This window comes from Ochlerotatus camptorhynchus, unplaced genomic scaffold (genome assembly GCF_037179485.1).
Source record: "Ochlerotatus camptorhynchus isolate MF236.1 unplaced genomic scaffold, CSIRO-AGI_Acam_v1.1 ptg000070l, whole genome shotgun sequence".
Taxonomy (NCBI): Eukaryota; Metazoa; Arthropoda; class Insecta; order Diptera; family Culicidae; genus Ochlerotatus; species Ochlerotatus camptorhynchus.
Genome location: NW_027040560.1, coordinates 1872503 through 1889681, shown reverse-complemented (window position 1 = coordinate 1889681; position 17179 = coordinate 1872503). Strand labels below are relative to the sequence as shown.

General features: G+C 41.4%; 1 protein-coding gene across 1 annotated transcript; it reads left to right on the top strand.

Annotated features, from left to right (window-relative positions):
• The first annotated feature begins 15529 nt into the window (after positions 1-15529).
• Positions 15530-16321, top strand: LOC135697260 (neurogenin-3-like). Its single transcript, XM_065216883.1, has one exon. The coding sequence runs from the start codon at positions 15573-15575 to the stop codon at positions 16149-16151; it is 579 nt and encodes a 192-aa protein (XP_065072955.1). The 5' UTR covers positions 15530-15572; the 3' UTR covers positions 16152-16321.
• Positions 16322-17179: the final 858 nt, after the last annotated feature.

Below are 17179 nucleotides of genomic sequence, written 5' to 3'. Positions count from 1 at the left end.
CACTTATGGACCGTGAGCACATCAAAATCGCAAACGCTTGCTCGCTCAAGAGCAAAATTATCGAGTTCGTTGACTTCCACAATGAACGTAGTATTGACATCGCCGTCATCACCGAAACACACCTGAAGCCGGAGATATATGTTCACCTACCCGATTTTAAGCTCGTAAGGCTAGACCGGACCAGCTCCAGTGAAGGAGGAGTGGCTATCGCATTGAGGAGAAATATTTGCTGTCGACTACTACCGAGTACCAGCTGAAGATGATCTAAGCGGTGGGTAAGACCTGACTTGGCACAAACCAATTGAAGTTTATATAGAAATTACTATGGGGAAACCATAATTTCGGTTCATATCTATCTCATAATTCACCAGTTCACTCTTCTTTAGAAAATGATAGCTGAGCTTGTTGAAAATTTTCTCAGCTACAACTTTGTTGAAAACCACTTTTCGTTTTAATGTAAGGAACAAATATTATTAATGATTCAACTAACTGATGTCTTATGATTATGCTCAATCAACTGTTCAGCAGGCAACATTGGTGTTTATGGCGCGTAGAGTTAGAGGACAAAAATCAGGGCTACTATGTCACACTGCAGAATACAGTGTTGCCCACAATTAAGTTGCTTAATCTTGCCATAAGATTATCAATCTCTTAAACAATTAATAACTTTTTAATTTGACGTTTGACTGAAAAACAATTTTCTACAAAGTTGTAGCTGATAAAAATTCCCATAAGAATAGCAAAAAAACTTGTTAACAGTACATTATGGAAAAAGGTTAGAAGACAATGAACACAAAGTTTTGTTTTCCCACAGTTATTTCCATATAAACTTCAAATGGTTTGTGCCAAGTCAGTTTCTTATCAAATCAGTTTAAACTTTCGGAAGCTAATCAGGACCCGATTTGAAATCGTTTGAACACTTTGGAGCAAAAATTTCAAATTTTGCATCAGTCTAAGGCTTACTACACCATATTACCGCCGGACTCTTCCACCCGGTTGAGCCGGTCTGGCGTACACTCCATCATCGACATCTTCATCAGCAACATAGGAGACAACATCTCACAACCTCTAACCCACCAGGAGCTGAGTTCGGACCACTATCCGGAGGTGGCCGAAGTGTGCTCATCCGTCAACCGATTCCAAGCTTCCCGACGAATCTACCATGTGATCAGTTCCAACACAGTGTCGATTCCACTGTCGACTACGGTGTCCTTCCGGAGACGCCCGAAGACGTTGACCGGTGTCTGCGTTCCATCGAGGAGGCGATATCCCGGGCCAGGGAACAACACGTGCCAGTATCCAGACAGGTGAGCAACATTCTGAACCTTGATAGAATTACCAAAAATCTCATTAGACTCCGCAACTCCATTCGAAAGCAATACTAGCGTTTTGGCTTGCCTGTCTTGAAGACCCACTGTAGTCGCCTAGCAAAAACCATCCAAGCAGGATGGTGGACCTCAAAAATCAGGACTTTGCTATTAGGATCCGCTCTCTCGCATATTGTGCAAAGCCCTTTTGGAAGCTAACAAAAATCCTTAAAAATTCCCCAGACCCAATCCACCACTGATCCCACTAGATCGTCCCGGCGAGCCAGTGGTTGATCTGATAACTGCTGATAAGAAGGCTGCCGCGATAGGTCAACACTTCGTCAGCTCCCATAATCTCGGACAAGACATCGTCAGCCCTCACGAAGCTGAGGTTGCTGAAAACGCAACCAATCTTTATCAGATTCCCAATATTTTTCCCGAGGAATACGAGATTACGGCTGACGAACTGTTGGCCTATATAAAATCATCTAAAAACATAAAGGCCCCAGGTTTCGACAACATCCTGAATCTGGAACTCAAACACTTGAGTTCCAGATTATACAACCATCTGGCACTAAATTTTAATCTGTGCCTCAGACTTGGCCACTTCCCCTCGTGTGGGAAGTCAGATAAAGTCGTACCCATTCGGAAACCTGGGAAGGATCCGTCCTCTCCTTCAAGTTATCGACCAATCAGCCTTCTCTTAGGATTATCAAAACTATTCAAAAGAGCAGTCTACTACCGGCTCCTAACATCTGCCGAAGAAATCAACTTGTTACTCGAGGAACAGTTTGGCTTTCGGAAAGGTCGTTCGACCGTTCACCAACTGACTCGAGTCAAAAAACATTCTCAGACGGAACAAGTCTGTTTCAAAAACATCTGCCATGGCGTTGTTGGACGTTGAAAAAGCGTTCGACAATCTCTGGTATGATGGCCTCGTGTTCAAATTGCAGCAGTATGGTCTTCCAATCTTCCTAGTGAAGATAATAAACAACTATCTATCGGAGAGGACGTTCCGAGTCTCTCTGAATGGCATAACATCGAATTCTTTCAATATCGGTGCCAGGGTTCCACAAGGAAGCATCCTTTGGCCCCATTCTATTTAACCTGTTCAGCTCCGAAATGCCAGCTCTCCCTAATGGTGGATCGTTTTCTCACAACACATCCATCGTCTACAAGGGTAGGGTCATCGGAGCTCTGAGTACCAAATTTCAGTGATGCCTGGACGTCCTGTCTGAATATTTCAACAGCTGGAAGATCCGTATCAACGCGGCAAAAACCAAGGTCATCATCTTTCCACACTCTAAATCTAGCAGACTTGTTCCGTCGGAGAATAATAAGATCTGCCTGAACGGCACAGTGGTGGAATGGTCGAAAGGGGTAGTCTACCTGGGTTAACACTAGACAACAAGCTGATTTTCAGGGAACACGTTGACAAAACCAAGACCAAGTGTAACATCTTGATAAAATCACTGTATCCACTCATCAACAGGAGGTTCACCCTGTACCTGAAAAATAAGCTTGCTGTCTTCAAACAAATCGTCCTTCCCGTAATAGAATACGGGATGCCAATCTGGGAGAGTTGCGCAAAAAGCCACCATCTCAAATTACACAGGATCCAGAATAAGATCCTGAGAATGATCATCAATAGTCCACCGCGGACTATAAACTCTGAGGTCCATCGCCTGCCTGGTCTTCCGACAGTTACGGAGAACTGACTCTATCGCAAGGTTCAGAGTTTGCTATAGGCGATCCGATCAACAGATCATCAGGGATCTGGCACGTTAGGTTAGGTTAAGCTAAGTTAGGTTAAGTAGGTAGATTAACAAATTAAAACATTTAAAACATTCTTCTCAAGTAACAAAATCACAAATAAAGAAGAATTTTACTACTGCTTGTAGATGGTGGAATTATTTATATAAAAGATGGTTGCAGGAGGATTCTATCCATAATGCCACTGCCAGTCAGTGGGAGTTAGATTGTAAATACACACACAGGGCCGAAACTGTACCAACATGCATAGTCCTGAAATAACACCACTACATCACAGTGGCGTCGTCCTAACCTCAATCTACCTATTCAACAACTCTCAAAACGGAAACAAACAAAACAATATTGGTTCCAATGGATACAAATCAGTGAAACTAGAAGATCCTATGTCTTTTGAAACTGATTTGAATGTAAACATGACCCTAAATAACGTTTTCAAAGTTGTTGAACGGGTAAAAAGTGAGGTTACGTGACGCCACTGCTACATCATCAAAAATCTTCAACGACAACACATTAACCTATCGATCCCTGGTCTGCCTTGGATCTTTGCTGGATGCTTGAAAACTGTGTTTATATTGAAACCCAAATATGCTGTCAGACGATATTAAAAAAAATCTTCGTTCAGAAAATAGAGACTTCTTTAATCATTTTTGAGTTAATGTGAGTAGCTCAAATTTACTCACTGCAAATATATTTACTCTGAGCACAGCTGTTTTGCCCCTATTTTTAATCCATAAATCTTGTAAAAATGTCTCCTTTACTGTAGATAGGCTATATAAAGGGCGAACACGAAATTATTGCGACACATTCAACAGGGCATAACTTTTTTACCATTGCACACTTTCTCATTGATGTGCATTGTGTACATGCTGTCAAACTCGAAGTCGTGTTTTTCGATTCAACGAAAATGGAGGTGAACCAACGCGAGTTGAGAGAACAAATTCTTTCCAAACACCTGGAATTTCCTGACCTGTCGCACCGGCAGTTGGGAAAAATGTTGAACATTCACCATTCAACCGTCTCCAGAGTGTTGAAGCGGTTCCAGGAGCGGTTGACGTTCGACCACGGCAAAGGAGCTGGAAGAAAACCGGGACCGGAGAACAAAAAGACGGAGGGAAAGGTGAAGCGGATGATTAAAGCATATCCCAACGTCTCAAGCCGTGATTTGGCTAAAAAGATCGGCATGTCGCAGAGCTACGTCCAGAATGCAAAGAAGAGAGCTGGACTACATACATACAAGGTACAGAACTTCCCAAACCGCGATGAGCGGCAACAATCGACGGCTAAAACTCGGGCACGGAAGCTCTACGAGAAGATGCTGACAAAATATGGCTGCTGTGTGATGGACGACGAAACGTATATAAAAGCCGATTTTAAGCAAATTCCGGGGTTGGAGTTTTTCACCGGCAAGAGCAAGTTCGATGTGGACGACAAATTTAAGAAGAAGAAAATGTCGAAGTTCGCCTCCAAATATCTCATTTGGCAGGCCATCTGCTCTTGCGGGCTGAGGAGTGAGCCTTTCGTGACAAAGGGCACAGTAAATGGCGAGATCTACAAATCTGAGTGCCTCGAGAAGCGCCTTTTGCCGTTCTTGCAGCAGCTCCGCTATTTTGGCCAGATTTGGCATCATGCCACTATTCTAAAAGTGTCCTGGAGTGGTATGAGGCCAATTCTGTCCATTTTGTTCCAAAGGACATGAATCCGCCAAACTGTCCGGAGCTGCGCCCGGTGGAGCAGTACTGGGCAATAATGAAGCGGGAACTTCGGAAGAGCAAGAAGACAGTCAAAGATGAGAAGGACATGTTAAGAAAATGGAAAAAAAAAACTGAGAAACTGGTACCGGATGACACTGTAAAGACTTTGATGGAGGGCATCAAGCGAAAATGCGTTCAATTTTACACTCAAGGCTCCATCGATTAACTTTTCTTTTGATTTTTGAAGTAAATATATGTATAAAACTACCCTAAAATTTTGGTTTGATTCTAAACATTATAAGAAAATTGGCATGACATTTTCGGTGTCACAATAATTTCGTGTTCGCCCTTTATTTACAGATTTACTATACTTCCCATATCAGAGGAGCAGAGTTATGGGAAACCATCTTTAATTAGGGTTACCATATCAAACATTTGAAAAGGAGGACATTTCATTTGAGGTTTGGAGATTAAGGAGGACAATGATTCCTTTTCTTAACATTAAAGAAGGACAATGAGTTTTTTATCAAATGTTTTAATAATATGTGCGAAGATCGAAGTAGGCAGCGCTGCGAAAATGACGTGTTTTGTTTTGCTGCGTCGTTTTCGTTCTTGTGAAAATGTGGAAAATTTACAATTTCAGTGTTAAAAAGTGTTAATTGAATGTACAGAAGTTGTGTTGAAAAGTGCATAAGTGAAAATCATCAAATCCTTCCCTTTCCATTGCATGAGGTGCCCTCCGTTCCGAATAAAGCGCAGCAACGTTCAGCTAAGTTTATTTGCCTTTTAGTTCCTCTTTCCTCTATAACAGCACTTCCCAGCGTGCGGCCTGCGGCCCGGAAATATTCAAAGATGCAGCCATTTAAAAAATACAAGATTAGGAAGATTGGACAGGACTTATCCCTCTAAATTGAGACGATCATTTAAATTACTAAATACCCGTCAATCTTTTATCTAGAGGCTATTTGAGCTACGGTCTAACTCCCGGGTCCAAGCTTCTTGCGTTCATAAGAACTTATTTCATACATAATGCCACTGCCAGACAGTGGGAGTTAGATTGTAAACAAACACACGTGGCATGGCAGCCGTTTGAAATGTCATTGACCAATTCAAACGGGGAAATATTCCGCCAGAATTAAGGAGCGAGCTTTTCCATGATTTCTTGGATTCTCAGGACTATCCCGCACGGCCAATGAGATCAACTTAAATTTGAGTTCAGTTTGCTCATAATCGCAAAGAGTGCAGAAACTCAGCGATGAGTAAATTTGCCTCATGTTTTCCGTTGGAAAAACTAAAAAAAAAAAAAATGGCAAAGTTTTTCTTAGTCTATGAAGACTGAGAGAATCCAATCTTTACTTTTCTCATATTCGGGAATTTTTTTTTTTTCCTGGAGATCCTGCAGAAGCATGAGCAAATTTATTCATCGCTGAGTTCCTGAACTATTTCCGATTTATGAGTAAACTGCACAACCGTTTAAGCAAACTCAAAATTCGCTTCTTCTCGTATACAGGTAGATTTTATACATAATACCACTGCCAGACACGAGTGTGATTGTAGATACATACAGTACATACAATAAATGAACGAATGAAAAATTGCATCAGTCAAATGTGTCAAAATTAGTCTGTTTTTTTTTTTTATAAAATCTTTATTCTAATCCTAACATATAAACATGTCTTACAAGCTAAGCTATTCTAAACTAATTACAGGCATTTATTTCTAAGAAGAATTTGAAGCTAGGCAAGGAGATCATATGTCATTCTGTTTCCAAAATATATTGACTAAACTGAACAAATTTTCTTAGAATCATAATTTTGTCATCCCTGCTAAACTCTTCTAAGGTTGGAGCTATCAAACTGGAAAAGGTTAAGAAGCGCATTAAACGAGGATCAAATCTGTTTAGTAAATGTCTAATAAAATAGTTCCATGACTGATTGACCGAAAAACGTTTACAAAATATATGCTCAAGATCTTCGAGGAATCCGCATGATAAGCAATTAGGGTTGTCAGCAATACCTATGCGATACAAATGAGCTCTGTGATCAATTTTCCTATTATAAAGTAAATAAAGAATAGATTTTTCATTTGAGTTCAGGTTCTTTAAGTTAATATTATTCCAGACACGTGGCCAATTGTTTTGTTCTTTACTTTCAATAGTTGGTCTAGGCAATGATCCAATTTTATCAGAATATAGTTTTGTCATAGAAAAAGGTTGTGTTAGATCATGTTCGTAAAACAAATTCATGAAAGAAGGATACATATGTGGTAATATAGTAACAGGTTTCCTAATGACTACTGACTACTGATATTAGGCAGAATATAATTTTTCAACAAACACGTGTCGGTCGAATTAGGATTTATCCCAGGCTACTATTCTAGAAAAACGTAATTGATAGATATTGGGCGGAACGCGTCGGAATGTTTAGAAAAATAGGGCGCACGCTTGATCCGGTTTAAGATACATTGTTGACTGCTTTCGGGAACATGATTTCATTTTAATAACTTGTTTACTTGTTTAACCAGGGCTTAAGCAATCGTCACGTCGGTCATAGCTTGTTATGATAGCCTGAACAATGCGTAAAGAGCAAACCGCGAAACATTGAACGTCGCGTGAAAGTGGAACTTAATGAAGGCCTAAGTGCTTTTTCGTAACTTTTAGTTTTCGGATTAGAAAAATCATCGGTTGCAGGACAGTGTTACCGATTTATATTGGATAATCCAAAGCTATGTTGATCATTATAACATTAAATTTTGAATAACAAATGATAAGACAATCTTATTCAAATGTCGTAATAATACCTCTGACCAAGGAAAAATGATTTATATAGTTTTCATAAAAGTTGACGATACAAATACTAATGAGGAAAGGAATTCCGCATTTCCTTTTCCCAAGTCCTTTTCCCAAGTCCTTTTCCTCTCCTTCCCTTCCCTTCTTCTCTTTTCAGAAAGCGAGTAATGGCGCTATAACCATATGCCATATAGGGCTAGGACAAGAGTTAGTGCTCAGGTCCCAACCGCTAGAAGAAAATGGTAGCGAGCAAGGGCGCTATAACCTAGGCGAATACAGCATTCCCTCCGTATAGGTTACGTCCGCACACCGCTCTCTGTTGTCCTTCGACTGAGGTCGGCTGGATCGATTGAGGGATGGCAGTGGGTTGGCGGTGCCGTCCACGCTTGTACGGAGGGAGGACTGTACGCTCGAACACAAGGGGTAAATACCTGTGTTCCATCCCAGGAGATCGGACAACCAAGGAGTGTACATTAACTTTCTTAGCTCTGTCACTCCCAACGATTTATATAGCCTATTTTCAAATCCTGCATACGGAGCGGTTGGTACGGTATGTCCCCGCTCTTTGATTACCTGTGGATTAAATGTTAACCACTGTCTATACTTATTAAGTAGACATGGTAAACATTCACTTCCACAAAAATTAACTAAACGCTACACAGTAGGCCTGGCCGCTTTATTGTTTGTTTCACATCCTTGATGTGCAGCAGGCATTAATAATGACAAGAAAAATGATAGATGTATCATTTTCCAGGATTCTTTCAAGTACTGGCTGTGTATGTGTAGACTAGACTAGACTAGAAATGTTTTAATAATATGTGCGCTATCACAAAATTCATGATTTGCAAAGGTTCAATTGAGATTGTTCATAACTTTCAGTCGTTACCAATTCAATTCATCTTCTTTCTATCAGTCAAATTTATGTTAAAATTCACCAAATGGAACACAGCCACTCAGATTGAATTCAACATGTGTTCAATTTTGACGTTCTGGTTCTATGGGATTTTAGATATTATACTTAAAATCCTATAGAACCAGAACGTCAAAATTGAACACATGTTGGATTCAATCTGTGTGGCTGTGTTCCATTCGATGAAGTTTCACTGGCACTTAGAAAATATATTATAATGTTCGAAATCCCTCTGTTGTTGACCGTTCGATTTTCGAGAAATTATTTGTCAAAATTGATTCCTGGTTTGTCTGAAAGAAGTCCGGTAGAATAGCAGGTTTATTTGAAAATATTCCATCTGTCAAATATAAGTTAAAATTCACCAAATGAACCGCAGCATAAATGTAGGGGGGTTGACAGCTGTAGTATACTCCTAGTCCCACCATCGAATGGCATTTGCTAGATAAGATGAGGTTGCAACATAATTAAACAAATAATCTCTGAAAACAACGTTCTTTGAAAACAATTTTATGAATATAATATTCTTTCATTTCTCGCATCTACTTGAGATGATGCGCGATATCTTTTTACAGGAAATCTTGAGAATCGTCATCAATCTTCTTTCTATCTACTCAGCGTGCGCGCAGCCAGCCGAAACAAAACACAATCTTTCCTGCATCGTAGCTAGAGTTGCCCCCCTCGAAAAAACGTCCAGTCGTTCCTTTTAGCGATCATATTGATCAAATGTGCATTTACCTGATGTGCAATATTGTTCAGATGATCAATATTAATGAACCGTTTCATAATGCCCCTAACCATTTGAGACATCGCGTTGCACAAAAAAGGCACCATAGGGTTGTTCGTCTGAAATTCCCATAGAAATGGCCCTACTTCGACAGCAACTGATTTGAAGAAAGCTAGCTTAATACCACGTTCAGACTACAGAGTTATAACATGTTATAACGGTTGTCAAATAATTGCAACACAGAAACCACCATCAAGATAGTGCTATAACATGTTATAAATCTGTAGTCTGAACGTACTATTAGCCATCAGCAGCGAGTCATTCAAACCGTTTTTAACATCTTGGTAGGAAGCTGACGTTGGTTGAATTTTGTCTTTCTGGACGCCTTGAATAAATGTTCGTATTTGCGGAGTAATTTTGATTGCCCTCTGAACAGCAGCACTATTTTCCAACCTTCGGTGACCGCAAAACTTTAACGGGAATATGGTAGATCCATAATACATTGTGATAAACGCTCGTCTTGCTGGTACATCTTTGAAGATATTGTAGATACCACGCAAATATTTGACAACATCTCAACTGATATTGCGAACACTATCCTTGAATGCATTATGCAAAATATGCAGCCCACAGCTTTACAGATATATCAGCTTCTCGCCACCTTTTTGTACCTCTAGCTTCAGTACCAATTGCAGTTTGCATAAAATTGGAATCTCATTCTCTTTATGTAGTGGCTATCTATCTTCCACCTAACTCGAGTGCCGAGCTATATATTGCTCATGCAAGGGCCGTTCAACAAGTGGCAGATCGTTTATCGGAGACTGACATAATCCTATCGATCGGTGATTTTAATCTTCCTAATCTGTGATGGCATGTTGACGAGGACATTAATGGCTTTATTCCTTCAAACGCCTTGACTGATACTGAGAGAAACTTTACAGAAGCTATGTTTTCTAATGGCTTCAGGCAGATTGATAACATTGTCAACACGAACGAAAGACTCCTTGACCTGGCGTTCACCAATCTCCCGGAGTATCTTGACCTGATTGCAGCACCTGCATCGCTGTTAACTGTTGATAATCATCATACACCAATCATTTTACTACTTGACGTGAGTGTTGTACCATCCGTACTTGACGATCAAGACAAATGTTTCAAATTTGACTATTTGACATGCGACTATGACTTGTTGAATTATATTTTTATGAATATTGAGTGGGAACAATTATCAAGTTATGCTTCAGTAGACCAGATGTTATCAGCTTTCTACGAATCTCTCTCTGAAGTTATAAATCATCATGTGCCTCGAAAGACACAAGCACTGATTTCTGCTTTCAGCAAACCGTGGTGGACTGCAGAGTTACGTATGCTTCGTAACAAGCTTCGTAAGCTGCGTAACAGGATTTTCCAAACAAAAAATGTATCCGATAAAGCTAGACTCGTTGAGCTTGAGTTGGAGTACAAAGTCACCCTTTCTAAAACACACGAAAACTATTTGTGTAGGATACAGACAACCGTCAAGGAAAATCCTTCGTGCTTTTAGGATTTCATTAAGAAACGCAATGCTGACTACGGCATCCCTGGATCGGTCAACTTCGAAGGAACCACTTCTCGCTCATGCTTGGAGACAGCTTTACTGATTTCTTTGAGAGCGTATTTAGTAAAGCATCACCCGTTCAACGTCAAGCCGGCTTCGAGCAGATTCTGTCTCATAACATAAATCTACAATGCATCCAGTTTTCTCCAGACGATGTTCAGAAAGCCCTCGATAATCTCGATTCAACGAAAGGACCCGGAACGGACAGCCTGCCTCCTGTGTTGTTGAAAAACTGTGCTGCTACGCTTGCGTCGCCCATCACTGCTATTTTCAACCGACCGCTCCAAGACAGAACGTTCCCAAATGCATGGAAAACGGCATCCATAGTACCGATCCACAAGTCTGGAAATAAAAAAAATGTGTCACCAATTATCGTGGTATATCCAAGGTTGCAAAGACTCATTTCAGCTAAAATAATGTTTTTCGGAATAATAAAACCAAAAGATGGTATGATGGCATGTTTTACTTGTACCTTACAAGAAGAGGTTACAAAGTATGCGTTGGAAACATAAAACCTGTAAATTTTGCTTTCTATGAGTCACAATCAGCAATTTGCTGATCGCTGAGTGAGTGAGTGAGTGAGTTTGTGAAAAATCGCTGATTGTGACTCTCATGAAGTGAAATAAACAGGTTTGATATGTCAAACACATTCTTTGCAACCTCTTCTTGTATCCTACCAATTCAAAATTTGATCATGGCATCTAATTATTTCATAATTTAGAAAAACATTGTTTTAGCTGAAATGAGTCTTTGCAACCTTGGGTATATCCATACTTTGCACTCTCAGCTAGATGTTGGAGAAACTGATCCACACAGCTCTCTGCAGAGTTACTGCCCCGATCATCTCCAACAGCCAGCATGGTTTTATGAATCACCGCTCAACGACATCAAACCTAATATGTTATGTGTCAGCGATATCACGTGATATAGCATCAAAACAGCAAGTGGATTCGGTTTACGTCGATTTTGCGAAAGCTTTCGATGCAGTTCCGCACAACCTCATCATTATCACAATGAATCATATTGGATTCCCCACGGAATGGCTCAACTCGTACCTGTCTGACCGCAATGCATTCGTTGTGGTAAATTCCGTACGCTCCAGGACCTTCGACACTCCATCTGGCGTACCACAAGGCAGTGTTCTCGGTCCTCTTATTTTTATCATCTATGTGAATGACTTGTGTGAGCTGCTCTCATCGTCCAAACTGTCTTATGCTGATGACCTAAAATTTTTTCGAGTAATTGTTTCTCCTGCGAACTGTGTTGCAGTACAAGAAGATATAAATCGTTTGCTGGTCTGTCTGGTGCAGTGACAAAGTGATATCCTTCACCCGCAGCAATAGAGTTACTCTTCATCCATACTGCATGGGATTCCCTAGAACGTGTAAACTCAATCCGCGATCTAGGCGTTACAATCGATTCTAGGTTAACGTTTTGCGAACACATAAGCATCGTAACTGCCAAAGTATACACTGTGCTTGGTTTCATTCGTCGTCATGCTTCTGGTTTCACCGACGTTTATTGCCTCAAGACACTATTCTGCTCGCTGGTTCGTAGTATCTTAGAATATGCTTCCCCAGTGTGGTCTCCATTTTACACTACGCATATTCTTACGATTGAACGGATTCAGAAAAGCTTCATAAGGGTTTGCTTTAAGTGAGCTCCCATGAAATGATCCGCTCATTCTTCCCAGTTATCCAGACCGATGCATGCTGATTGATTTGGAATCTCTCTCAGCATGACGTATCAAATTGCAACGACTGTTCATCTTCGACCTAATCACCGGCAATGTGGACTGTCCCGAAATCCTGGAACGGATTCCATGGAACATTCCTTCTCGTAGATTTCGTAGCTCCCCATTACTGGCAATTCCATTCTACAGAACTAACTTTGGATTCAATATCTGTTTTAACTAATGTTTGCGTTCCATTAATGATGTTTGTAATGAGTTTGATTTTACTATGTCCAAAAATTTGTTTAGTAATAGAATAAGAGGTTTAAAGGGTGTCCACGATGAAATTGCCACACTATGAAATTGCTCTAACTTTTTAACCGTTGGGTAGAATTTAATGAAAATTTGGGTGGATTTAGTTCATAGTGCATTATTTACATCCTGCAAGTTTTAAAGTCCTGTGATCAAAACTCGCGGAAATGAAGTCGAAAGAACAGCTCGTGCGTGATAAAATTTTGCGCATTCATCACGAGAACAAGGATCTCTCGCATCGTTCCATCGCTAAAACGTTGGGAATCGCGAATTCCACGGTGTCGCGAGTGATTAAGCGGTTCGAGGAACGGTTGACCACCGATCGGAAGCCCAGAAGTGAAGGTAAAAGTATTCCGTACAACACCAAAAATCACAACCGCGTAGTTGGGGCCTTCAACCGAAATCCGAACGCCTCCGTTAGGGATGTGGCTAAGAAGCTGCACCTAAGCCGAAGTTTTGTCCAGAAGGCCAAAACTAAGGCTGGGCTTCGAACGTTCAAGGTACAAAAGGCCCCTAATCGCGACGAGAAGCAGAACAAGTCCGCCAAAACCCGTGCCAGGAAGTTGTACCTCAACATGCTGACGAAAGTTGAATGCTGCATCATGGACGACGAAACATATGTGAAGGCCGACTTCAAACAGATCCGCGGCAACCTGTTTTTCACGGCCAAGGATAAGTTCAGCGTTCCGGAGTATGTCCGCACTCAGAAGATGTCCAAATTTGCGAAGAAATTCCTGGTTTGGCAAGCCATCTGCATGTGCGGGAAGCAGAGTGCACCTTTCGTGACCCAGGACACGATGAACGGACAGGTGTACATAAAAGAGTGCCTCCAGAAGCGGCTGCTTCCTCTCCTGAAGGCCCACAACGTCCCAACAATCTTCTGGCCGGATTTGGCCTCATGCCACTACTCCAAGGACGTGCTGAAGTGGTATGCGGACAATGAGGTCAATTTCGTGCCGAAAATGTTCAACCCTCCCAACGCTCCGGAGCTCCGCCCCATCGAGAAGTACTGGGCGATTATGAAGCAGCACCTTCTTAAACGACCTAAGGTAGTGAAGACAGTCGAGGAACTGAAGAAAGTATGGGTTTACATGCAAAAAACGGTTGATTCACAGGTTGTGCAGAATCTTATGGCCGGGGTTAAGGCCAAGGTGCGGGCATTTGCGTATGGACTGTAAATAAAATACGTATGGTAAAATGAAGTTTAATAGTTATTTCTCAATCCCTGAAAATTTGATGGCAATCGGATGAAAACTCGAATTTTGCGAATCAATTTTGTGTGTGGCAATTTCATCGTGGACACCCTTTAGATTAAACAAGTTTTAGTTTTAAGTAATCAGTCTGTACGACGTAGTCGAAGACGGTGTGCAATAAATAAATAAATAAATTCACATTCGGCGCATCCATAGACACTTGCAGCAAGTTGTTCGAAGAGATACCGGCAAGGGCGTCCATAAACGCAGCGAGTAGATCTGATGCCCGGGATCTTCCCAAAAACTTTGACGTCATGCACTGATAAAATTTCAAAGATTGTTTTTATGTGTCCTTCACATGATTTTTTGCAATGTGATCAACGTTATTTTTTTCCCTGACCTACTCTAAAATTCCCTGAAATTCCCTGACTTTCCAGATCGTAAATAGAATTCCCAGACATTCCCTGACTTTCCAAGTTTTTCTGGGTAGTCGACACCTTGACTACACTATATTACCGTCGAACTCTTCCACCCGGTTGAGCCGGTCTGGCGTACACTCCACCATCGACATCTTCATCAGCAACATAAATAGGAGACAACATCAAACCTATTTTCCTAACACTTTCAATCCAATTCCAGTCAATCTAGACACCTGGGAGATTCAATTGGTGAAACAAAAATTCAAAATTCCATCAAACGACTGCCGAGATATTAGCATGCAAACTTTAATTTTGACCTTCGATCTTAGCCCGGGGTTTAGAGAGTTAAAGGATAGCATAAAATAAATACTCAATTAAAATGAAACAAATGAACGCGAGCAATAATTTCAATTTCAGTTATAAACTATTTTTCTTTTTCTTTCCCAACAACAACCTGTCCCGATTTCTCCCGTAAACGGTCACAGCCACCTGTCCGCGAATTTTTTTTTACCCCCATACATCAGGTTCGCTACCGTGCACTTTGCTCTCATACAGAGCCCTCATCAATATTTATGCAAATTGTTTCCCATTGTTTCCAGCTGAACTGGTTGCCCAAAAAGCGATATAAACGTTTCAAACACCCCCTCCGCCATACATCGCATCAGTCAGTAGTAGCTCGGTGCTTCGGCACGCACCAAAAGCGCGCACTTCAACAACGGTAACCCTCTTTCATCCCGCCCTCCTCGGTCGCTCATCCAAGCAATCGATGTGACACATATGGCGGTGGTCGTCGTCGTCGCCTGCTCTTCGCGCGTTCCGGTACATAACCTGTTTGCAGTGAAAAAAAATAAAAACAACAGAACAGAGTCCTCCCCCAGCCAGAGCCAACTATGTTACACCATTTCTCATTGGTCGCGTGGCACGTGTGGGTCACACTCATACCATATACCTACATGTACACATGTGTGTACAAGCGAGCCAGTTTCATCTCAACGCCTCCGGGTCTGTTGAAGCCCGCGTGTCGTGCAAGGACAAGTCCACTGTCGGGTAGGGTAGGAAAGCGAGGGGTCGGAAATATAAGGATATCAGACGAACTGTGGTGCGGTCGCTCCATCAACCGTATGTTCTACAATGTTTTCGATTGGAATAAGGGACCTCTGTTGCTTCTGAACCCTTCGGAAGAGAAATGAAAGCGGAAGAGCGTAGAATTTTAATCGATAGGAAATTACTTCCACGAATTGATAGAATTTCAAAGGTCAGTTCTCAGTTGGCACCGGTGACGACAATGTCGACGGAATTGTACTTCTTCCCATCGCCTCCGTATAGTGACGATTTGCGTTCGCCAAGCCCGGTTGCGAAAGCTAGACCATCATGTCCGCAATACATTCCGCTAACCTCGTTGGAGTACGTTCGAAGTTTAACCTACTCGCCGCGGGTCAATATTAGTGTGGAGACATACGATCGGATTGCCACCCCAAACTGGATCCACCAAAGGAGCCCTGCCAGAGGGCCATCGTCGTCTTCGTTGTCAGGGGAGAAGCCAAAAAAGTCCAGCAAAAGAAAAGTGATCCCACCGGTGATACGAAGGAAGCGACGCCTGGCGGCCAATGCTCGCGAACGGAAGCGGATGCACGCGTTGAATGAGGCGTTCGATCGGCTACGACAATATTTGCCCACGATTGGCAACGATCGGCAACTATCGAAACACGAGACGCTCCAAATGGCCCAGAGCTACATCACCGCTCTGAGCGAACTGCTCAAGTAGGCGGGTGTGAATAGAATATTTAGTTTTTCTTTAGTGATTAGGCTGAATTAGCATAACAATCCGCACGAGGAGGTAGCCGTTATTGGGCTTCAGGTTCTGCACTGAGTTCGATGGTTGGAAGTCAAAGAGCACCAAAGAGAGAAATAAATGTTAAGTTGTTGAACATCGGAGGTTTTGTGTTTGTTTGTCCTATATAATGCGTGGTTTGTTGATAGTGGATTTTTTGCGCAGCCAAGTAGGCTCTGGGTAGCTGTGGGAAAGTTTGTTTTTTTTTTTTATTTGGGCTGTTTTTTTACGGCGAATGTCGGTGTGATCGAAGACGGATTTTGGTGTAAGAGAGTCTTGGAGTGTCCAATGAAAGAATGCAGCGAACTGATAGGTGCTCAACCAACCGAACTGTCAAAGTTTGAGCCCATTTTGTTTGTATTGTTGCTAGAAACAACTTATGAATAAGTTCCCAAAGCAGGCCTCTGTTTCTTAGTCAATTACATTCAATTCTGTTTTCACGCGTTTTATTTTTTTTTTTTTCGATTTTGCCCTCATGCAGGATGGGTAAACCTGATTTTTCTTTGATTTTTTTTAAACAAATTGTATTGAATTTGGTTGGATCACACGATCAAAAATATAGGCGAAAAAAATCGTGTAAAATCAGAATTGAGTTCAAACCCACATTTCAGAAAGAGGCAATAGGTATATTGCTGCATAGTCGGTTAAATCAAATCGTAAACAACACAGCAGGATACCTTGAAATCTTCCGTTTGACATAATGATCTATACGTTGTTTTGATTTACTCATAATTAGAGGCAGGCGCCATTCGCTGTTTCATTCAAACTTCAAAATTTGATAAATTACTTTAAGTAGGATATCGAATTTTTGCAGCAGTCGTACATTTTGCCAACTCATTCCTGTCGAAAATCACCACAATCCCGAAAAATTCAGTTTTTATCATAGCAGGCATAAACATTAATTTAGAAAGTTTCTAGAGCATGAACATGACCATGATTGACCGCCCACGGTTGCTGGTCTG